The following is a 22,899-nucleotide window of genomic DNA, read 5'->3' on the forward strand; positions in this document are numbered from 1 at the left end:
ATTCTAATAGCACAGCGCGCGGCGGCGAGTCGCGAACGCTCGTGAGGAGATACGCCTGCTCGCCGTCAGCTCATCGCGCGCATCGGGTTCCCCTTCCGGCCGGTTTTAGATTTCTTAACAGATTGCGAGTGTTGTATACCGATTAAAGGTGCGTTTACCCGCGTGGTATGGGCATCGGCGAGCGAGAAGAGCGTTCGCTGCCTCGCTCGTGCCCGTGCGGCGGAAGCGTCCGCGCTGCCGCGAACAGATTCTTTCGAGGATTCTTTCGACACTTCAAATAATTTTGCATTATTCTCCGTTTCCAACTAATTGAGTTTGTAATTTTATTCCGATGATTTTGCGTTTTACATTTATTAATTTTATAATTCGGAAAGGAGAGCGAAAAGAATCGCACGTAAAGCGGGATCCAGATCAAACGAGCGAGCGCGAACAAACACCAGTGAATGAGTCGCTGACTCATTGAAGCAGTATAGGTTGTTCATGCACTCGTGTTTACTCGCGCTCGCTCGTTCTGAATTCGGCCGCGGATGCTCGCACAGGATAGAAGCATTTTCATAAATACACTCGTTACCGCGCACTACCGATGTGCGAATACGCGAGTCCGGTTACGAGGCTTATTACACAGATAGCGAACGGTACACGGCTGCGGCGCGTTTTCAATTAAAACGGAATATCAGAAGAGCGGCGTGGCGGAATTGAATTTCACGCGCATAATCGCGCGCGTTATCGGGGAGCAGCCACGGGGACTCTCTGGGGCAGGAATAACGCCGATGTAACCGGCGCGCTATACAAATGAGTTGTCCGTTACGCGTGCATAAAATCAACAATGCGATGTATGATACGCAAGGGGTCCCGGGAGCGTATAGTAGACGCCAACGGAGACTGGCGGGAACATTCTTCCGAGTAGTGGCCGGTATTCAATTAGAAGCGTAATGCACCTCGCCGCGCGGTCTCACGTATATAAATATGCATGCGCGCATGGATGAGTATACAACGGATGCGAGGCATGCACGCATGCATGCATGCGTGCGTGTATCGCGTCGATGGTGTGGGTGGGTAAAGGCTGGCCCTGCCCCTCTCTCGCTCGCGGCTTGCACGCGAGGAGGATCGCGGATAATAAATTTACGCGCGCGTACGAGAGGTAGGCGGAAAGGTATATGTCACAGGAAGAGAGCCGCGGCTTTTGGATATTCGTTTGTGGGATACGTTTTGGCGAATCTCTTAATAGACGATCTCTTAATAGACGAGTGTGCCATGTCACACGAGAGAACAAATTGTTAAGAAGATCATTTTTGTTAGAGATATTATATTACCACATTCCTTTATTCGGTTTTTACCTGCGGTTCAGAATTACTATTGGGAATACACTCGGCATTTAAATCCGCCACTGTCAATTCGATATCCGTTGGTGCTTCGGGATCCCGATGCGATATCGAACGTGAGGTACATCTGAGATTGCCTAACAGTGTCGCGAAACTTTAGCCACGCGTAAATCCTATTATGTATATGTTTCTTATTTGCTTTTCAACTGCAGCCTGGCGGCTCTTCCGGTATTCTTTGTGATAACATCTAGACAACCGTGTGGAAGGAACTTGAATCGTGATTTTCTTACTTCGCGCGAAAACTTTATTGAAAGTCGTTCACAATGAGAAAATAACGAGAATGTGAATCGGGCTGTAATACAATAAATCAAAATGATGTAATCTAATCTTTGTAACTTATATTCAATAATTTTTTATCATATTCAATTACTGGATAATCTTAACGTAAAATTTGTTAGAACGAAGAGAAAATTATAAAGAAATAACTTGGAAGAAAATAGGAAATAAAATGACACGATAACGCCTCTTAAATAGTTTTATATACTGTAACGGTCGAATAGTAATAACAGTGCATACCGAGCCATAAAATAACGCGGTGTTTATCAGCGTTAATAACGAATAATATAATACGACTGGCCATGGGGGGATTGTCGTCATTTTCCAACCGTGATTCCACGTTCGACACGGCGCCGGCGTCGCGTCGTAACGACCACAATCTCCTCGCTCACCGGCGCTGCACCGTGCAATCAAATTCTAATACAGTAATTATTATGCATATTGCAAGTACGACTTTATGTACGTTAGTCGTTGTTGGTAGATAGTCGCTCGGGCACCAGGGAAAGAGGAAGAGCGAGAGAGACCGAGCCCCAAGGGGGCTGCAAAACGGCGACGGTGGCCGGAAGAGAAATTTCGCGCGCGAGTAAATGTGTAATTGCATTTTCGCGAGGGACGCGATAGATCGATCTATTGACCAATCGGCGAAATCTCTCGCGCTTTCCCGCGCGCGCGCGAGTAGCGAGAGGAGCGGATGCAAGTTGTGCGATGCGCGACGACGAGACTCGCCTTCGGTCCCTCGACGGGACGAAAATTATGGCTCGGTCGATCGCGCCATCGGATCTCGAGGCGATATCAGCGAACTTTTATGCGTCGCGCTGAAGTTTCACCTGGCGAACGACTCTACTCGCTTCTCAAGAACTTTGGACGTTCCGACTTTTTTTTTATTATTCATGTGACATCGGTTCGTGAATGAAATAATAGAAATATTGTAGTTTTGGAGATCTGTCTTTATTCGTATTACATTGGAGAAGAAATATCGGTTTTTAATCTATATGGTCTTAAATATGTTCTTAACTATATGACATTACATTTAGATCGGCTTTATTTAAACTTGTCATATCCATCTGCATTATTTAATATTCTTAAATTTTCTTATAATCTACACCGCGAAAGTTAGATTAATTTTACTCTTTTTATTCTGCATATTTTCTTAATTATTACATATTTTTCATTATTATATATATTAATTATCTATTGGACGATGGAAAGAACAAGAAAATTTTCTCATCTTTATGTATGGACTTTCTGGGATGCGTGGAATACACAGTGTATTAAAATGAACGTAAGATACGTAATCAGCGTAAACGGGAATATTATACGCTTGAAAATAATTAATCTTGCACGAAATTACAGTATCAGGCAGCGGGGCTCATTAATCAATCTGACTTACGACGCTTTTTCTCCCTTATTCACTTTCGTACGTATACGCGTGTCTCGGATAGCAAACGCACTTCTGCATTTGAAATTAACCTTTTGATCCAACTATTTTGAGCCACGCCGCGACAGTCACATAAACAATTGCTGTCTTTTTTTTTCGGTACAGGCTTATGTAAAAAAGTTAAATTCCATATGAATAATTAATACGTAACGAAATAGGAAAAAAGGTAAGACCGCTGCGTGTGAAATGCAAATTAAAAGTGTGTTTCGCAAGCAGTGCGTTTGAAAGGACTAAACGAGTCGTCCCACAATCAAGAAAGCGCGGTCCCGAGATGAAACCTGGACGAATCTCCAAACCCCAGCGCGCGTGCGGCCCCTCCATCCTCGCGCCACCACCCACGTGGTCGAGGCCGTCGAGCCACCGATCCTTTTCATCCTAAACGAGCGATTCAAAGCTCGATGTAAAGGTAAATCCCCCCGGCATAGTCATGGCGAAGTCGTATATATTTCGTCCGCGCGCCACACGCTCGCGCGGTCCGCGGCGACTTGCCCCTTCTCGCGCGTCGTGTGTGGTCCTTTTATATAATTTGTTCGCCGTCTTCCTCTCCGCGCCCGAAGGTACGCATCCGTGAACGATGACATTACGTAAATTCCATGGTTGTCTTTCCGACGAGATCCATTTTCGGATCGGCATGAAACGGTCAATCCGCGAAAATGTGCAGCGCGCTGTAGCTTTAACGTTCGATCGAATCCCGATTTTGTCTTGATCGATAGAAAAAGTAACTCTTGATTAAACATTTTATATATTCGATATTTTTTTTACTTATGCGTCAATAGTAAATTTGAAAATAGAGAGTTCACGTCTGAAACTCGCGCAACATAAAATTTCTTCACCTTCCAAGCATCGCCAACTATTAATTTTTCCTTGTACTTTACGAGCATTGTGCGCGTACGCGCTCGTATTTTACGTCATGTATTTCTTAAAACGGCTTTTCTATCCGTCGAAAATTGCGGGGCGCGATCGAGCGAACGACGCTCTTTTGTAGAGACTAGACGTCATAAACGCCTTGAGGGCGGTTAACATAAAGCGGGATAACGAGGCGAATAATGGATCTACTTTCGAAGGTGCATGCTCTCGATGCAACTCTGCGCGCTCGTGCATTTTGCGGGGGCTCTCGCGTTTACTGACCAATAAATACAGCGCGTACCGTCATTGATGTGCTCTCGCGCTTATCTTCGGCCAGTTCTATTCGCGAATAGTGGATTATTACGCTTAGCGCGTGCATGCGACGTTCGAGGTACCGCTTAAACGATGTCGGGATTGTCCAGAGAAATCCACGGCAAGGGAGAGAATATTTAACACGATGTTTCCGGAATGCAGAGATTTGCAAGAAATTCGTTAACTTCCCACATTACTTGCATGACGAATCCTTTCATTGTACTTTCTATCTCGCCGCGATTATTGTCTTTTGCCTCTCGAGGAGTCGCGCGAAGTGAGAAAACGCATGATTCGCCTCGTATTATTAACTCGGTAATGCTATGTATCTTACGGGAGAATAATAATTACAGGCGAACGGTCGAAGGTTAATGGACCGCGCTTATTTCGCGCGTTTTGCTGTCGATGCATGACAATAAACTTTCTCCGCGTTCTGCACCGATGCTGCGATGCTGCGATGGACGCGAGGATCCCTGTCTCTCTTGTGAATCTATAATGATGATTTTTTATATTGCTATTATAATGTGTGTATATATATTCACGCAGTTGTTTTGCAATTACCGCGCGGTTATTGTGAGCTTGTTAAGACATCATTATAGAATACAGATTAATGATTCCGAAAATAAGGCACATTATATCTGCCTTATATTCGTGCTCGCGGACGATCTCGGCGCAGTTGAGACAGAGTCGACTTTTACTTCCTGGTGTTATTTCATACAATAATGATATTATACCACTGATTACTTTCGAGAGACTTATCGAAAAAGCCGAATTCTCTTAAATCCACATCGAATTAAAATTATTAAATAATAGAATCTTGTCGGCTATCTCTAGAAGCTTAACTCGATTTTTATCTGTTTGTAATTCAAGAACAATTGCTGTCGGGAAGATCTCTGTCTGAGAGAACCGTCGAAGGAATTAATAGGCAAAGGAAAATGCGGGAACCTAACCCGTGCTGCGTACGGAGCGTTGTCCATTTGTTATCGGTGTTCTTATCACATTTCATTAGTCGATTATTGAGGAACACAAGCTGCGCGTGCGAGCGACTGGCAGTCGCTTAACGATCGCTTCTATTCATCCGCGTCGTACCGTTTAATTTTCCGAGAGGGGAAGACGAGCGGAGCCAACGAGTTCCTAGGTTCCCACGCGACCGTTCCTGGTCCCGCCGCGCCGGGACCGATTGCGGCCTCTCACGTTCGCCAGAAGCGAAAGATCAAACGTCAACTTCTGTCTTTTGATGCGTCCGCGCCGCGAATGCCGATCGCAACATTTGGAGCAATTGGAGCAGAGCGGAATAATTGACGATAATCGAACGCACCCGTTTAATCTCGGATCGATAGCACGAGGTCGTAACGTTATCATTAACGTTACATGTCCGTATATACGCCTCTAAATTATACGTTGGATGGCGCGGGATTGCAATCGATATACCATCAAAAGTTTGGCCGCCCCGTCGCATTCATAATTCTTTCTCTCTTTCCCGAAAAGAAGAAAGTTCCCGGATGCATGTTTTAGCAGAATTTTACGTGAAAGTTTGGCTCGTATATTTTGTCATATCTGTCACTACCGAATTCTGTCTCGGTATAACTTCGGATATGAACTTTTTATTAAGAACCGCGAAGAATTTATATTCTGGACTGCCGACATTCCCAAGAAGTTTTATCCAATTAAGTAAGTTACGAGACGTATATGCATATGCGCATTGATACGACAAAATAATTTCTGATTATTAAAGTTATCGTCGAATATATTCCTATGGTGTCTCTTATTACAATTGCTTATCATAAGGTAAATGTACTAATGCCTGGACACGTACCTATGTTCGGGCATTTTTATCATTTTTGTCCTTAAATAAGTTATAACGCGAATTAAAATCAAAGAATCAAAGATAAAAATATTTTTTTTGTATTATATTTTTATCTTTGAATTTAGTTCGCGTTATACTTATTTAAAAACTAAAATGATAAAAGTGTCCAGACATAGATCTTAAGTGTCTCAGTATCTCGGTAAATTTACCTTAATAATCCTAAAATTACTACAGAAATTGATACACCAATATCTGATCTTATAAATATTAGATGCGTTCAAGATAAAGCAAAATTAATGACGAGTATGTCTGTGTCATTAAAATATTTTTACACGTCATTGATTTTTAATTTCAAGTTTTCCGAGTCTAGTTAAATTTCTCAGCACATTTACGCCGATTGCAGTGCCCTCGGGGGGTCAATTGCGTGGTCGTCAACCTTCGCAGGCGACTTCTTCCGCGGCGGTTTCCGCACGAAAATCGCTCGCCAATCGAGCACTTTCATTGTCGTTAGAAAACTGCCTCTGATTGGCGACCACGGCGATCAGCGACTCGATCGCACGGCCGATAATTCGTGCGAGAGTACACGCGCTCGCTTGGCACACGGGGAAGACAGCGATTTCTTCCAGAGCCTTTCAAAGCCTGTAATTTAGCGCGTGCTGCCAAGTTCTCTACCACCGGATGGGCCATCGGCGGTAGGACCTTCGCTATCAACTCGCTTGATTAAATTTCCGGCCGCCGCTTTCGTTTTTACAGCTATTTCTCCACGCTGTCAATCCCGCCGTCGCTTTCTCGCGTATACGCGCGCGCTTCCGTCGCGCGGCTCCTGAGCTCCTCGACACATGGAATCGTCAAGAGCCGCGCGGAAACGGCGGAGCCTCGGTGGTTCGCAATACGCAAACCGCGGTAGCTAATAATGTCTTCATAGACCTGTTCTGTTCTAAGATGAATAATTAAATGTAGGAGAAAATCACTTTCTCTGTTAAAACTCTCGTTGCATCTCCTCGAAAGTACCTACATTGCCGTTAATGTTAGTTAACATTTTTCCCTTAACTTTTAAAAATTTTTCTTGGCTTATTGAAGAGAGTTTGAGGTCGATTGAAATGTCAATGATTTTTATATTTTTTGGTTATTTTTAGCTGCAGTAAATAATTACACATTTGCAACGCTTTAATCTTTTTTTATCATTGTAATTGTTAAAGTATTTTTTTTCTTTATTATACTTTTCTAATGACTTTTGATTACACTTATGTGATTAGTCGTTATCTACAATATTAGTCGTGTAATAAAAACATAGTTAATGGTTGCTGAAAATCAATTTATACTTCTCGATAATCTCAACTAATTTGATCCTGCGGGAAGATGAAGGTACACAGCCCCCAACATCAGATGAACTGTTCATTTTTCATGCCGGCGCTTTGAATAGCTTTCGCTGCTCAGCTCGAAGGATGACAGCTCTTTTGAAATATTACGATGACGCGCTGTATGGCATTGATGCGTTGCTCCATACACACGAACAATGCAATAATGCTACATTTTCGCCTTTCCTAATAACAGCGTACAATGAAGTCTGATATTACCAGACGATGGTTCTTTTAGCAAAGGTTCTTGCATTATCGACGAACTGTCAAGATAGATAACATATGATCGTTTCTGAGCCGCTTTGAAAGATTCAAGCACTTTAGTCAATATTACTGTTTCTTAACCGCTTCGTATCGGAAAATTTTTTTGCATCGGTTATTATATTATCATTGCTTTGCTAGTCTTGTTGAACGGTGCTTTATTCGTGGATCTAACGTCACATTACACATGTAATCTTCGAATGAGCGACATCATACAAATGCACAATCGCGTCTTTAATGTCTTTATAAATGGAAATTTATTACTTCTATGTATTTACGCAAGAAGCTTTATATAGTCTGATAGATATGTACATTCTTTTTATTTATGAGTCTTTTTCCATACATTGTGACATATCAGGCACATGCTTCCTAATGTATAATTTGTTACCTAATTTGTATGCTAATTAATGAACGCAAGATTTTTGAAATTATTATTGCTTAGGTATGTCAAAGAGTTAAAAATCTTTATAAAAGGATTCTCATTATATTTTCTTTACATTTTGATAGAATAATTAGGAAGATATATGACAGTTTAGACATCGCGTAGTCGCACGTGGAGAGATAAATAGATGTAATGACGGGGAAGTACACGTCCGTACGATGTCGATCGGCGTGTAATTATCTCATAATGACTGATCTGCTCCATGCATACACGCGTTTGCACGCGGGATGTACGATCGTATTAAAATCCGCTCTGAATCTCGTGTAATTACATCGTGGATTGCGCAATACGCATATATTGGGTGCATTCGGCACATACATTAATGCGCGCGTGCTCGTTACACCGATTTCTTTTCCCGCCATCAAACGGACGCGCCGCGAAAGATCAGAGCCATCTCGGTTATGCAAAAACAATTATCCACGCGTACGTATAAGGAGCGCAATTATTAAGCCAGTTAACTGGGCGCGTTATGAAAGTCACGTAAAAGCGCCAGACTGTCTTCTGCCGACTCATTTTTTTTTCTTTTTTTCACACTTGATCTTAAAAGTTAATTTAGCGTGATTTTAATGAAGCGTGAAGCGATAAGCACTTCATAGACTATATTAATATGTGCGTAACAGATATAAATAATTAAAATAATTTTAATTCGTTAAAAGCTTATTGAGCCGATTTAATTAATTTTGTATATTTGCTCATATATTGCTTATACAGTTTTACTTTATTATTTCCAATTTTTGTGAAATTAATATAACCTTCTAATGAGGGGATTTATCTTTATTTTCTAATTACGATTGATTTTAGTTTAATATATCCGCGTAAATTTAATAATATTATAATTAATAAGCGATTTAAGACTAAATGCAATTATTTTATTACATTTACGAATGTAATGCCATATTCAGGCAATTGTTATCCTCATGATATAAATCACTATTGTTGCGGTGAAAGTTTTTGTCGTGTTTTAAACGAACTTTTCCGAATAGCTCGTAAATTACGCGTTATGTTTTCTGACAGGGGCACAAAACAGGTGCGGTGATCCAAGCAAGACGTCGCAGGATGTCTTTGGTCCTATGTAAATTTATCGTCTTGCCCGCGGACGTAAAACTTTTTAAACGGCGACCGGGGCTTAATAATACATCCGTGCATGACACTCGCCGGCTGACGAGCGTGCAAAAAAGAGTATTATTTACCGGGGCATCGATTCGTCGGTCAACAGCATTGCGACTTGCGAGTACCGTGATTATCGCTCGTAAACGGACGTATTGATTGTCGCTCGCCGATTCCCTCGTAAATCAGCTGATAATGACAAAGAAATACAATCCAAGTGCTGTTTTTCCGCAGATTCTATCATAAATCGTTTGTGTATGTGTATATGTATAATATGTAGGTATATGATCGATACTGAGCGTTAATATTGACTAGCTTGTTAAATGACAGACGGCGCGCATAATAAAGGAGAACGAGAGAAAGGAAGAAGATGGGCAATTTATTTGCGATATTAGAAATAGCATCCTATTATGAAAAGAAAAGACGATATAATCTCTGCATATTAATGATGTCTTTTTATAAACTATATCGATAAGGAAGAGAGAGAAAAAAGAGAGATAGAAAGAGATAGAGAGAAAAGTTTGATACCAGGAAATGTGATTCCGTATGATAAGAGGTAGCTTCCCATGACGGTGTCTGCAGCTGCGGCAAATCCCTCGGTATAACTAGGTTTAATGCCTGTAATTCTTTCACGTTCGCCAATTTATCGATATTCTCGCATGATCAGTAATACCGTCAATATTCCGTACATAGTAACAATAATATATCGATGCTATTGCGAGAGGAGGTCCATTATCGGTACATCTGAAAATAGCATCAAGCGGAAGCCATCGACGTCTAATGCGATAGCATCTCGATTACCTTATCTTGAGGTATCGTTCGAGTTCCCCGATGGTATCGCTCAAATGAGTCCGAACGAAACTCAACTTGAAGCTCAACGTTGTTTGGACGCGCTCTCGACAATTCAGCCGCGAGAGAGCAAGAGAGAAAGCATAAGCGATTCGATCGCAATACCGACGTAACGAAACGCGCCCGCGTTAGCTGCTTGCGTAGGTGTGCTTGCGTAAGCGGAATGATATTATATTATACTTTGCGGAACTCTCACCGAGAGAGCTTCTCTCCGTAAACGTTAAGTACACACCGCCCATAGCTCGCATGGTCGGCCGAACCGATGAATAATGAAGTCCCTTTCATCGCGCGCTGACGAGAGCACGAGAGATCGCCACCCCGAAGGACGCGTTTTTTGCCCGTCGGTTTCACCGGCAGGATGACACGTGTTATGACAAATTGCACGCGATGCTCCAACAGAGAAACGCTTCGCGTACCTGTATAATGCTAGACGATTTTTCATCGAGGTAACAAACTCATGGCGAGTGATTTTCTTTTGCTGTCGCAGGCGTAGCACAACACTGCGTACACGAGAAATAGCGATTGAAATAAATGTGACATGCACATTGACAACATTTTCCATATCCGTAGCAGAGCAATTGAAACATGTTGTATGCATATATGCATCAAACTTTGATCGCGATTGTGATATTTCGTTGGAGTATTATCTATTATAAACATTATAGGCAAGATGTCTATATGCTTAATGAGAACGATGAAAACGTAAAAGGAATTTTTCAGGGAAAAGCAATTTGATATCACACAATTGAATGAGGCTAACGGGAATGTAATTATAATACAGCGAAAAACCGCGCAATGCAGAGCAACAAATATAGTATAATAAGCGAACAAACGATAGATAGCGCGTGTTAACGCGCCGTTAACGTTTTACCATTAACATCAGGTGTCAAGAAGCGTGCCGCGCCGAAGTGAACGAACAATCGGACCCGGAACCCGGAGCACCGACAGCCTGAGAGCACCGCGAGCTTGCATAATAATCCTGGCGGACTGCTCTCCTCCGACGCAGTCACGCATCGGCGGGCATCGGCGGCTAGGCGAGGTAGCTAGGCGCGCTTATATGCGCACGCATGCACGCACGCGGCACTCACACGTGCGGCGTGGCGGATCGATGCAAGTGTTCGTAATGACTGTATGGGAGGCATGGGCGAGAAGCATGCGTGTGCACCTGGAAGAAGGTAGCCCGCGGGTGACCGGCGGCGGCCGGGAAAGAGAGATAGCGCGCGCTCCGGACGACCGCTCCGCAGCATCGTCCGTCGGGAACACGGCGTTTGCGTACTAGAGATGTACACCGGTGAGAGATGCGTGCGAGAGATGGATCAAACCCTTGGCAAGCGGTTTCGTAATGCACGGCAATAGATTCGAGAGGATTAGATTAGAATAGATTTCCCGAGGAAACAAATCAACTGTTTGCCATTCGCTAGCGAGACTTAATGAAACGTGTTTGAGTCTATAATCTGATGAATGCACCGACGAACGATGACTGGTTCAGAAATATTATTTAGTTATTTCAAGTTGATTGCTAACGAAAATATTATCTTTGCGTATTTGTATATATTATATATCCAGGCATATCTGATTTACACTGTCATGAAATGATAATTCGAGCACAAATTTCAAGTATTTATAGCGTTCTACTTTGTGGTTGATTCCAGCAATTGTTTGCGAATAAATTACTATTTTTTATTATTCCACTTTAATTACATAAGAATCTTTGAATTAAGATTTGCGAAGGAATATTGATTTGATCCCATCTCTCTAGTTGAGAAGCAGCTTTTTCAGAAGAGATTCCTCGTACAAACGCCCGGGGGTGTGCGTGTATCGCGCGGGCGAAAATAATGCGCATCGTGCATATTTGTCTGGCGGCCTCGGCAAGACCGAAAAAGAAGAGCGCCGGAAAGTCTCTTAGACCGATGCATTGTCGAGGACGCTCAAGCACAGCGAGGCGCAAGTACCGGATAATTGGGGTTCTCGTACGCGGAATTATGCACGAAGGCGCACGCGGGCACGCGATAAACGTTCGTTTGCGTCGCGATCCGCGGAAGATACTGGCACTGCCTTTCCGGCGCGGCGCATGCATCGGGATTACTTCGAATCGTACCTCGAGGTTACGATTAGGTGCCCGTTTGCGAGGGGGACCACTGCTGCTAAGATACGCCCGTATACGATGCTGCATGGTATGGACACTTGCAGCACGAACTGTGATGAACGAACGTACTCGTTCGATAAGAAAACTAGTATCTGATAAAATACACAGAAATAATAAACCAGGAATTTAGTATAAAATACCGGATCGGATTTACGTCTAAATGTTATACAAACACATTACGAGAGATCTTGTATTATCTTAAGAACATGCCTAATTAGAATTTTTTATTGTTTCCTAGACAGCACTGATAGAATCTCTTTCACGGTCTTATTTATAGCCTCTAATAAACAAAGTTAAATTTGCTGCAAAATACAAAAAGCTATACAGAAAAAAAGAAGTGCAGTCAAATCAAAACTTGTATAATTGTATATACATAACAATTTATAATTTTGAAATGAGATGTATATTGTGTTAAACCGGTTAAACAAAGAAAACTTGCTTCAACGAAGTCATTTATATAGTTCAACCAAGAAAAAAAAATTGAAATAAAAAGTTGAAATTCTTATAAGAAGATTATATAGATTGTGTTGCGTATGTATGAGTATACATATAAGTGTTTATTTGACACTTCTTTTTTTTCTGTGTACTATTTATGTAACTGAAGTCTCTTTGAAATAAAGTTCTACGCTATTGCGCGTGCAACATTGCTGTTAGCGGCTCATCGCCGATATATTCACGCTCGTTGGTTTATACGTGCGTGAATTTGTTTAATAAATAATCACGAGGCCCGGGACGACGATATGCATAGTGACCGCACGCTGGGCCGTTCCGCACACAAAGTATATGAACTTCGGTCGTTCGCGTGTGCTCGCCCGTTCTTAGGATACCCAGTGCGCGTTATCCAAGTACCTGTTTCCACGTTGCTTCCTGCTTGTCGCGATTGTCTCCAATTGACATGTCCTCGGATATATCGTGAATCTCCGTTATTAATTTCGCCGCCGCGTCCCTGTAATCGTGACTCACGCGACATTATCATAATTACTATGCGCGGAACAGGGATTGCGCGTGTGCACCTGAAAGATACGACAACCTGACGCACCTCCGGCGATTCTGGGGAGGTCTCCCGACGCTAACTTATTGAACCGGCAAATGAATAGAGACGCTACTCCACGCCGCGCCGGGGAGAAGAGCCGTTCATTTCCTATTCTCGCGATGAATTATAGCGGAGGAGTTATCCGCGTCTTGTACACCGCGTGCTGCTAGTATACGATGTTCGTGCGCGTGCAAATCCGAGAAGCGTATAGCGCGCGAGCGCGAGCAATCTCTTGTTCAATTCGTAACTTTGCCGCGGTCTCTTCGCGCACACGTCGCGAAAGAACACTTCGGTAGAGGTGAACGCCACGATGACGTGAACTTGGGGCTGCTCGGAGGACGCGGGGACCACGGCAATCACAGGCAGGATGCATCTTCCTCTAGCGGGAGGCCGACACCGTCTTGTGCTACGCCAACAAAGCATGTCGATAAGGAAATGATTGACGGTTAGCTAATTAGATGATGCACTTTATTAACGTTTGCTATATTTAGCGTTGTAAGCCGATTGGCGATATGCGTATGCGATTTCTCTGGAAATAATCGTAGTAGGTAATTTCTCTCTGTGTCGTCACGATTTCACTTTTTATTTTACATTTAATTTATTTCGTTGTTTAGCGGCAAGGAAAATATTTTCTATGTAAAAAATATATTAATTATATGCGAACAAAATATTGAGAATATTTTGACGAAGTGGTTTATGTTACATATTATACTTTGCCATATAGGATTCAGATAATGGAAAGATATCTAAGAAATATTATAAGTTAGTAAATAATTTTATTTTGCCTTCTTACTATGTTTTCTAAATGCCATCCGATATTTTACACTTGTTAGCTAGGCGATAGTTAGCTCGTTAATTTTTTATGATAACAACGAGACGAATCAAGGAGGTGGATCTACGTTGCGGGTCTCATTGGGGCAGGTCTCCCCTAGTTCTGACCTCCTTGGCCTCGCCCCGAGATCGGATAACAATTGCGATAATTACACCGTGAGACCGATAATTACCTGCCGGCACGACGCGACGTTTACGGATAGCCGCGTAATAACAAACGGCCGCCGTCACATTTTCATGAAATGTCACATCAGATAATGGCAGGTTGCGATAGAAGCCGGAAAGAATTTGCGGCATGTATCCCGCACAGGCGATATACGCCCGACTAAGATGCGACGTCACAATGCAGCTGCGCGGAGATAAACGTCGCGAAGTACCGCCTCTCTCGATCTTTGCTCGCGCCCTAATTCGATAGAGTTGCCCATCATCGAAAAATGCTAGACGCGCGTTCCGTCACGATTATTTCCGTATGTACATATTTTTTATACTGCGCGCTAATTATTAATCCATCTTTCTCATTTACGCTTATACTCCGCGAATGTTTCTCTCTTATCTATAACATTATCTAAATCAAACTCACAAAGTTTTACTGTTTCTCGTTTGTATTCACAAACACTGAATACTATTTTATTTTATTTTTATCGAAATATGTAGAAATATTAGATATAAGTTTGTAATTACCGCAATTACAAGTTTATATCTGCGAGATTTGTTATTCTAGTAGATTTTATATCTCTCATGTAAACTTTCGACGTGCCAATATTTGTCTTCGTCATTTTCTTCTGAATTTGACGGCGCATTTGTCGTGCAGAAAATCGTCGTCAGTTGGTCCGATCATTATGTTATCCAACCGATACCGTAATATCGACCTCGTGTATTTGCTATCCAGGTGGGTGATGTTCGTATAACAGTTACGGGAGTTTGTTCCTCGCGGGTGGCAAAGGCGATGACTCCGTGGCGCGTAGGTGATTGCGACGTGACACACGTGAAAGGACGATCTTTGAGGAAAGTGACCGTCAAACAGTCAGGTTCAAGGAACCTTTTCGCTGCTTCGTGGATGTTTTCTCAACCGGTCCCGCCATTTCCATGGATTCTTCCCGAGAATGACGTTTTCAAAAGCCATCGAGTTTACGAGCGTATACCAGCTTTCTATTGTCGTCGGTCATAGGCCAATCGCAGCCAGAGGACGCGGAGGACCTTTGGCACCTACGCAGCAACGTGCGCATTGATCCCGTAATTCCCTTGCGGAAGTCGCGCCGCGAAAGAAAGATATCCAAACGGATAATCAGACAGCCGACTTAGACGTTATTTATTATATCCCAGATAATAGGTATTCTGCGACAGATACAAATAAGATGATTTATGTATATGAGAGAAAATATGTCAAGTTAGTGATAACGTTTGGTTATTTAAAATCTGCGCTGTAGAATTATATGGTGCGATATTAAGTACTTCATTAAAGAAAATATATGTATGCTCATAATAGCACAATCCTGGAACGTTGATTGATATAATGTGATGAGAGACAGTCATATTATGTTAAGAATCTTGGTAATAATGTCTATTCTATAATAGAATTTATACAGACAATGACTTGAAAAAAATTACGAAAGGAAGAAGAGAGAGCTCGTCCGCGAGATACGGCGAAAGAGATTGGGAATCTGCATCGGGGACCTCTTTAACACTGTCTATTGCCGTGCGAGAGATCGACCTCTGGCGGAGTTGAGCTCGCCAGACAACAACACGTCTTGACAGACAAGCCGCGAATGGGATGGAGAGACTTCTTCTTTCTGTCGGGGCTCGTTTTCGCATTTTCCTCGAGATCTTGCATTGTTAACTGGTAGCCGAGAAACGCCGCACGCGCTTGACAGAGATTTACTGGAAAGTGAGAAATAGGGAGAGCGGATCTCTTCTCTTGTCACGGATTGACGCGATGTAATATCTTACAACTCGCTTTGGCTAGCATTAGCTTTATCAAATGAGTATAGTTAGCTATATCAAATGAAATAACAATATGGTTTATATTAATCTGTAGTATTTTATTGCACTAACTTTTTGCTCGGAAAGTGACGTGGGAATTTTTATATAAAAATATATTTTTTTAAATATTAAAATATTAACTTCCAAAATTAATCGACCCCACTGGCCATTACTTCTTTATTCTTCCTCTTCACTAGAAGTAATGGCCAGTGGGGTCGATTAATTTTTTGAAGTTGTTATTTATATGTACTGGCGAACCAATATACTGGATTATTAAAATATTATTTATTATCGACATTAGTAATGAAATATCGTATGGCCATTAATTGCTATTTAAATAAGTCCAGAAATAATCTAAATCGTAAATATTTTTACAAAAATAAATTGCGAAGTATATTTTGAAATTGCAAACCTGTAATAATATACATATTCTGTCTATTAATCAGAAAATTATGTTATAAATTAAAGTAGTTGATAATATGAGCATTGGTTTTATAAAGTTAAAAACATATGCAAGTCTTTATAATCTCTTATCGCAAATGCTTTGAGGGGTAGGCAAAAAATGCGAATAACAATGTCTATCGTCGAATAGGATTTCCGTGAGTATCCAAGAAGGTTCATTGCCGTGTGCGCACCGCGAAACCATATCTAAGGAGTCACAGTCTTAAATCGCGTTCACGTTTGAAAGTGCACTGAGTCCATTCGAATCGGTCTCTATTACATGTTCACAAGAAATTTCGTGCTCGTGCGACCACAATGTGGACGTTGTTACGTTTAGCTATTTTTTACATACTGCCGAATATCTTGAACTGAATGCTCACGTATAAAGTTTTCTTTTTCGATCCGCAACTGACAGTTGTAAGAAGTATCTCAATGTTCCTGACTCAAGTTTTAAACGGGGAGCACACACTTCTGCACAACGCATAATGCGTAAGCATAAGAAAATTGATTGGTCCATACACATGTGCATAAGAAAATAGACCAATCAATTTTCTTATGCTTACGCATTATGCGTTGTGCAGAAGTGTGTGCTCCCCGCTTTAATGTTCTATCCCGACATAAGTCATATAATATATTTTTGATTGGTTATTATACTTTTTTGTAATTTACTCATTCAACACGCGCGTTCTATTTTTATTATCTTTAGCTAATAATATTACATAACGCGTATATATTTTACTTCATATCTCTCAGGCTTTGTTTAGATATTCATATTTATCTTATCAAGAACGTACCAGAATGGCAGAATACAATAAATTTCTCTTTGTCTGCCTGTCTACCTGCCTACGTGTTTAATTGTAGATGCTGCTTTAGCCGAGCGTTGATCGGTGCCGTTGCCACGTCGACGCCGGTCGGCAACTCGCGCTGAAAGGATGCCGGTATAGGGTCTAATCTGCATTTTAAACGAGCCGTGCCGAGAAGAGGGAATCGGCTTGTGCACCTCTGTGTTCATGGCGCGTTACCGGCCAAGACCCGTCGCGCGTTCTATGCACCGCCCGCATGCATACATCCCGTTGCCGCATCCGTGGCGTGTCTCGCAAGCTGCTAGATTGCATCTCTGTGATATTCACCTCGTTTCCTTTCTGTGATACCGAAATGTTCTACATTGAAGCGTGATGATATATTCCATTTTTCGGACCACTACGTTATGTTAATTAATACGCGGAGAATTAGCCATTAATTACGTGCTCTGTTGAGCTTGTTTAGTTTCGTTGATCGCTATTGACTTGAGACTTATATTTTTATTGATGAGGATACACATCAAAATGCAGATAGCTTCGATCTCATCTTGATAAATTCATGAAGCATTATTATGTTAACCATTGAATAGCAAATGTAGGAGATGAATAAATATGGCATAAAATAACTTAAATATATATGTCAATTAAAATAATATAGGATATTTATAAGAGAATAAGTGAAGCTTATCGTTTAATTAATAAATTTATTGTAGATGTAATAATCTGTTCGCACTATATAAATTTCTCGCGTGTACGTTAAAAAAAATTCAAATTATTTTTTTGCCCGGGCTTTTTATCGTCCTCCACACATGAACCATCTACATAATTTTCTTCGTCCAATTAGCCACGCGGTCAACACTTTGAGAAATCTACCGGATAAAAAATAAACTCACGTGAATTTACACAAATCGCAATTCGCGCACCGTTGGTAACGCGATACGCGCCGTAAAACCACGTTCGCTCTCTCTTTCCTCTTTCCTTTCCGCGCTCGACCGTTATATTTTTTCACGCCGGGGACGATCGCGGTTAAGACTTATTTCCCCATTCGGACCGCGAGACGCGCTCGGGAGCGCAGAGTGAAAGACGTCCGACTCGGAGAAGTAACGATGTCATGCCGATTAATTTGATCGCAACACACAGTACATACACACACAGCGTGTTTACCACGGGCGGTCGGCGGGGCGCGTGCGCGTTTTTTTATAACAGGGCCCGCGGAACAAGTCCGCGGATCGTTTCTCTCCTTCGCGTGCGTTCTTCTCTCTCGCTATCTCTGTTCCCCTCGTTTTCTTTCCCCTTGCTTCCTCGCTTCCTCGCGGCAGCCAGATCGCAATCAGTCTTGCCGGACTTTCATCAGATCGGACCGCTGCGAAATGTGTTTCGATGTACCCGCTCCGAGTACTTCCGCGCGTGTTACTCCACTCGCGTGCGCGTATCTTTCTCTCGTATTGGTCGCGTAGATGCAAGCACGTCAATGCATCGACCGCCGTGTGGTGCGACCGGCGATTAATGAGCCCTCGTCAGTCGCGCGCACGCGTCTGTCACTTTGACAGCATCCGGCACGGCAGTCAGCATGCCTCCCATGTACCCCCTCTACCCCTTTCACCATATCTTTCTCTCTCTTGTTTAATCGTCTATTACGGATTCTTTCCTTAGATCGAGCGGACATCGCTCGGGAAACATGTATTTATCCGCCGCTCTCGCCGCACGACCGCATTAGCCAGCTAATTCATTTACGGATGATGCCGCTCGTAATACGGCTGACGATTGAACTTACCAAGCCACTCTTATCAACTCGAAGAGAAGGCATACCGTTTCTAAGTCGCACATGTGTAATTTAAAAGATATGTATAAATATTTTTTAAATTATTTTATCGTGTGTATGTACATATTATAAGGGTAATTAATTAAAATATCTCCTTTCTTGAATAAAATTTCGAAAATTTGACTTCGTTTTACTTCCGTATAAAGATAATAAATGATCTTTATTTCCTCAAATTTATTCGTGTCTTTTTTATAAGAGTAGAAAGTGTGTGATTCATATCTTTCCTTCGCGTCTACAGCTTACTGGCAGCAAGAAAGTAAGCGATTCCAATTTGTTGAAATGTTTCTTAACGCACCTTTCAAACTAGTCTCGGTTCGTACTGAAGGCGATCATATTAGTCGCGCGTAACGGAGCCGCGCGATCGCGTCGGCGAAAAATCGCCGATAACGTTAAAATTATTACACGCGGCGATGCGGCGCGAGGGCGACCGATAAACTCTCCTTTGCCACGCGTCTGAGAAACGAGCGGGTATCGAGACCGATGAAATTTAACGCACCAGCGTTCGCACTTAGCAGGCCTAATGCGAATTCCGCGGCGATAAGGCCTGATTTACGCTGGCTCTCGCCGAACCCTGCCGTCCCATCGGGGACTGCGTCCCTCCCGTTTTGCCGCCGATCACTGAAAACATACACACGTGGTTCCCGCGTGCAGCGTAGGCTAGCCGTGCCGCAAGTAAGTCGAGGGGGGGGGAGGCAGTACGTATATGTCGGTAAATCACGCAGTGAAAGCCGCTTAGTTTTGGCGCCAGATACATCTCTCGCGCGGTGTTTATACCGCTAATGAGACACTTGGTTGACAGGCAAGAGGGCCCCCGGTTTCCTTATCGCGCGCATCATAAACGTCCGTCCCGTCGTCATGGTCAGACGACACGGCCTCTGCGTTCTCTCTAGTAATCGCCTTCGCACTGATTGGTCTTGGAGCGTTGACAATGTGGCATTGGACGCTCGATGAAATTTCGCGATACTGCGCTTTCCCCTTGTCGCGTGGTTTCCTCTTTCATTTTTTTTTAATTTTTTGAAGGTATAAAGAGTATATGAATCGATGAGAAAGCGAACGCGTGAGATTTGAAATTCTTTTATTCAAAGATGTACGACATTCTAAAGGCTCATGTTAGACTGACTCGCGGCGTATTCGAATTGAAGTATGGTATCATGGTACTAAACATTTTTCCGTATGTTTAAAAAACACTTAAGCTTATTACTGATCGGTGACTCTATTTGTATCATAAAGAACGCAGAGCTTATCATATGAATATATCGTCAGAGATTATAATAATAGTTTATTTCATGCTATTCATCAGAATGCAACCCATATATTGTTCTTTGTTACCGCGCCTTCGGGGATTTTTTACTTTTGACTATAATAAAGTTGTCGTCTTGGGTATTCGTAGCTGGTGATACTTGGTATCTGGGCCAGTTCCTGTTGCCCCGTGTTCTTACTGTACACGCAACGAGTCATCGGCACGTAGCACGCGACACATATCGCGTATATGTCCATTTCAGTAAGGCGACAGATCAATATATGTCACGTGTGTACAGAAATTTCTACTCCTATTTTATTTAAAATGTCTTCTATCCGACATTACTCTGGATTAAGCGACTTTATCTATTTTATGATAATTTCGATATTTTATAAATTCAATGATATTTTTAAAAAGAGAACGCACTGCTCAATCAAAAAATTTATAACATGAGCTAATTTTTCATCGTGCTATATATAGAACTAGAAATATTTTTGTGGGTGTCAATAAATGATTAAATGTAAAAAAATAAAATATATATATATATATATATAACATTTACATGTATTGTAAATAATACAAGTACATATTAATAATTCAATATGAATCTTTACTTGGAAAAATAAAGCAGGGAATATTAAATAAAAATTCAATAAAAAAGTTTAATGGGGAAATTTTTATGGGGATCGACGCTAGTATATCTTTTTGTCGTGAATTAATTAGTTTTGCATCGAATCGATGAATGGTCTCCCGATCGACTCCAATTGTTAAAATTTCATTTCCCCGCGGAATGCAGTTCACGCGCACGCCTCTCACGTCTCGATAATGAAAATCGTGGACGATCGAACGGGTGCGTTCCATTTGCTTTTAATTACGGACACGAAGCACGTTGTGTGCATTCAATTGCCGCCCTTTATTTGCGCTATCCTACCGTCTAATTGCTTACACGACGTAGTCGCGAGGTCGACGTGTGTATGTAGGCGTTATTGCAAGGTGCACTCGAGAGAGTCTCGCACCTTCGGCGATCTCTTCTCTTTCAAAGATGAGAAGATATGAGCCGTAAGGCCCGATATTAAATTTAAACGCGACGGTGTGCCGAGGTAGTCTAGAAATGAACATCGCGATAGTGCTTTCGAAATTGCTGACAGTTTGCATTGTATATCGATACCGTTATTTATTTTTCAATTCCTTATATTGTTAAAGCCCGAAACAATCGTTTATTAATCGATTTGTTATTTGTGAACATAACTGTGTTACACAATTGTTTCTTTTTACTAGGAATTATGCAAAACTACCGCATTACTTAACTGTTATTAACGCAATTAATATTAAACTTGCTAATGCCGATGTAATATTCTGGCATGTAAAAATACTTTAAGATGCAATCTCCGACATTAACACATTCCGCGCAGAATACTCCGGACTCTCTTTTCGCTGTGCGCACGAAGCGTTTTGACTCCGATTAAATTCCACTAGCATTCCTACTCATCAGCGTACGCTTTTCAGCGGAGAAAGGACTACTGACTACAGTTACTGACTGACTGCACGTCGTCTTAATTCTGGGTGTATCCACATTATTCTGCAATCAGCGCGATTAACGTACCGCTCTCTTACATCTTAATTCTGCCGCTTTCATGCGCGATCTGTCTACAGAAGTTCTAATTATATTAGCTTAATTCGTAAATTTCGATTAATAGCTGCAATTTTATTCTTATTGTTAGTTTTCTGTCTTTTCTTTGAGAATAATTTTCTCATTTAAGAACAATTTCTGTTCTGCGGAACAATCGGAAAACGATGTGTGCGGAAGAAAACTTAGCTGGTACTCCATTGGTACATGACGAAAATTATGATGTTTAGCGCAAATTCCTTTACGTAGTGATGATGAGATGCGACATGATCCATTTGTTTGATTGCAGGAAAACGAGGCGGTGGTGCCGGAGGGCTGGCCTCTAACATTAGGCGGTAGCGGCCTGATCCTGCAGCTGGGTGAGCTCGAGACGTCCGCGCTGCGTCTCGGGGAATGTTACCTTTGCGTACGCAGCGCGGCTGCTGCAACTGCAACTGCAACCACCTCGTCGGTCAGCGGCGCTACGACCGCCGGTGAAGCCGTCGAGCAAAATAGCGTTGAGGTGAGTCATATCCCCTTTTCATTTTTTTCCTCTCTTTCTCTCTCTCTCTTTCTCTTCTCCTCTCCTCCGTCGTCACAAGGAAGCCGCGTCGGTGATGTCCTCCCTGTACCCTGTGCCGTCGCGCAGAATGACACCTTCGTCTTAACGACCGTCGAAAAGACTCGGCCAGAATTCCCAGCGTTCTTCTTGTGTGATCGCACGAAAGATCCTCGGCATAAATATTAACAGTCATCGGATGCAGACGCGTAATGGGACGCGCATTATTAGATGCGCGTTTAAGCTCCTCCGGGCAATAAAGGACGTATATCTGAGAATGCCGACGCGGCATTGTCACGCTTATAACGCTTTCCTGTATTCCTAGAAGTGTGTCGAGTTAGCTGATTTACCGTGAGTTACGCAGAA

At 42.2% G+C, this 22,899-nt stretch overlaps 1 protein-coding gene across 2 annotated transcripts in view; it reads left to right on the forward strand.

The window, feature by feature from the left end:
• LOC139816735 (uncharacterized) overlaps positions 1–22,899 on the forward strand; it is a 293,006-nt gene that overhangs the window by 125,999 nt on the left and 144,108 nt on the right. For both annotated transcript variants that reach the window (XM_071784440.1, XM_071784441.1), the window contains exon 4: positions 22,285–22,497. In XM_071784440.1, the coding sequence (XP_071640541.1) occupies positions 22,285–22,497 (213 nt within the window). The remainder of the gene's footprint in view (positions 1–22,284; positions 22,498–22,899) is intronic.

Source organism: Temnothorax longispinosus, chromosome 7 (genome assembly GCF_030848805.1).
Source record: "Temnothorax longispinosus isolate EJ_2023e chromosome 7, Tlon_JGU_v1, whole genome shotgun sequence".
Taxonomy (NCBI): Eukaryota; Metazoa; Arthropoda; class Insecta; order Hymenoptera; family Formicidae; genus Temnothorax; species Temnothorax longispinosus.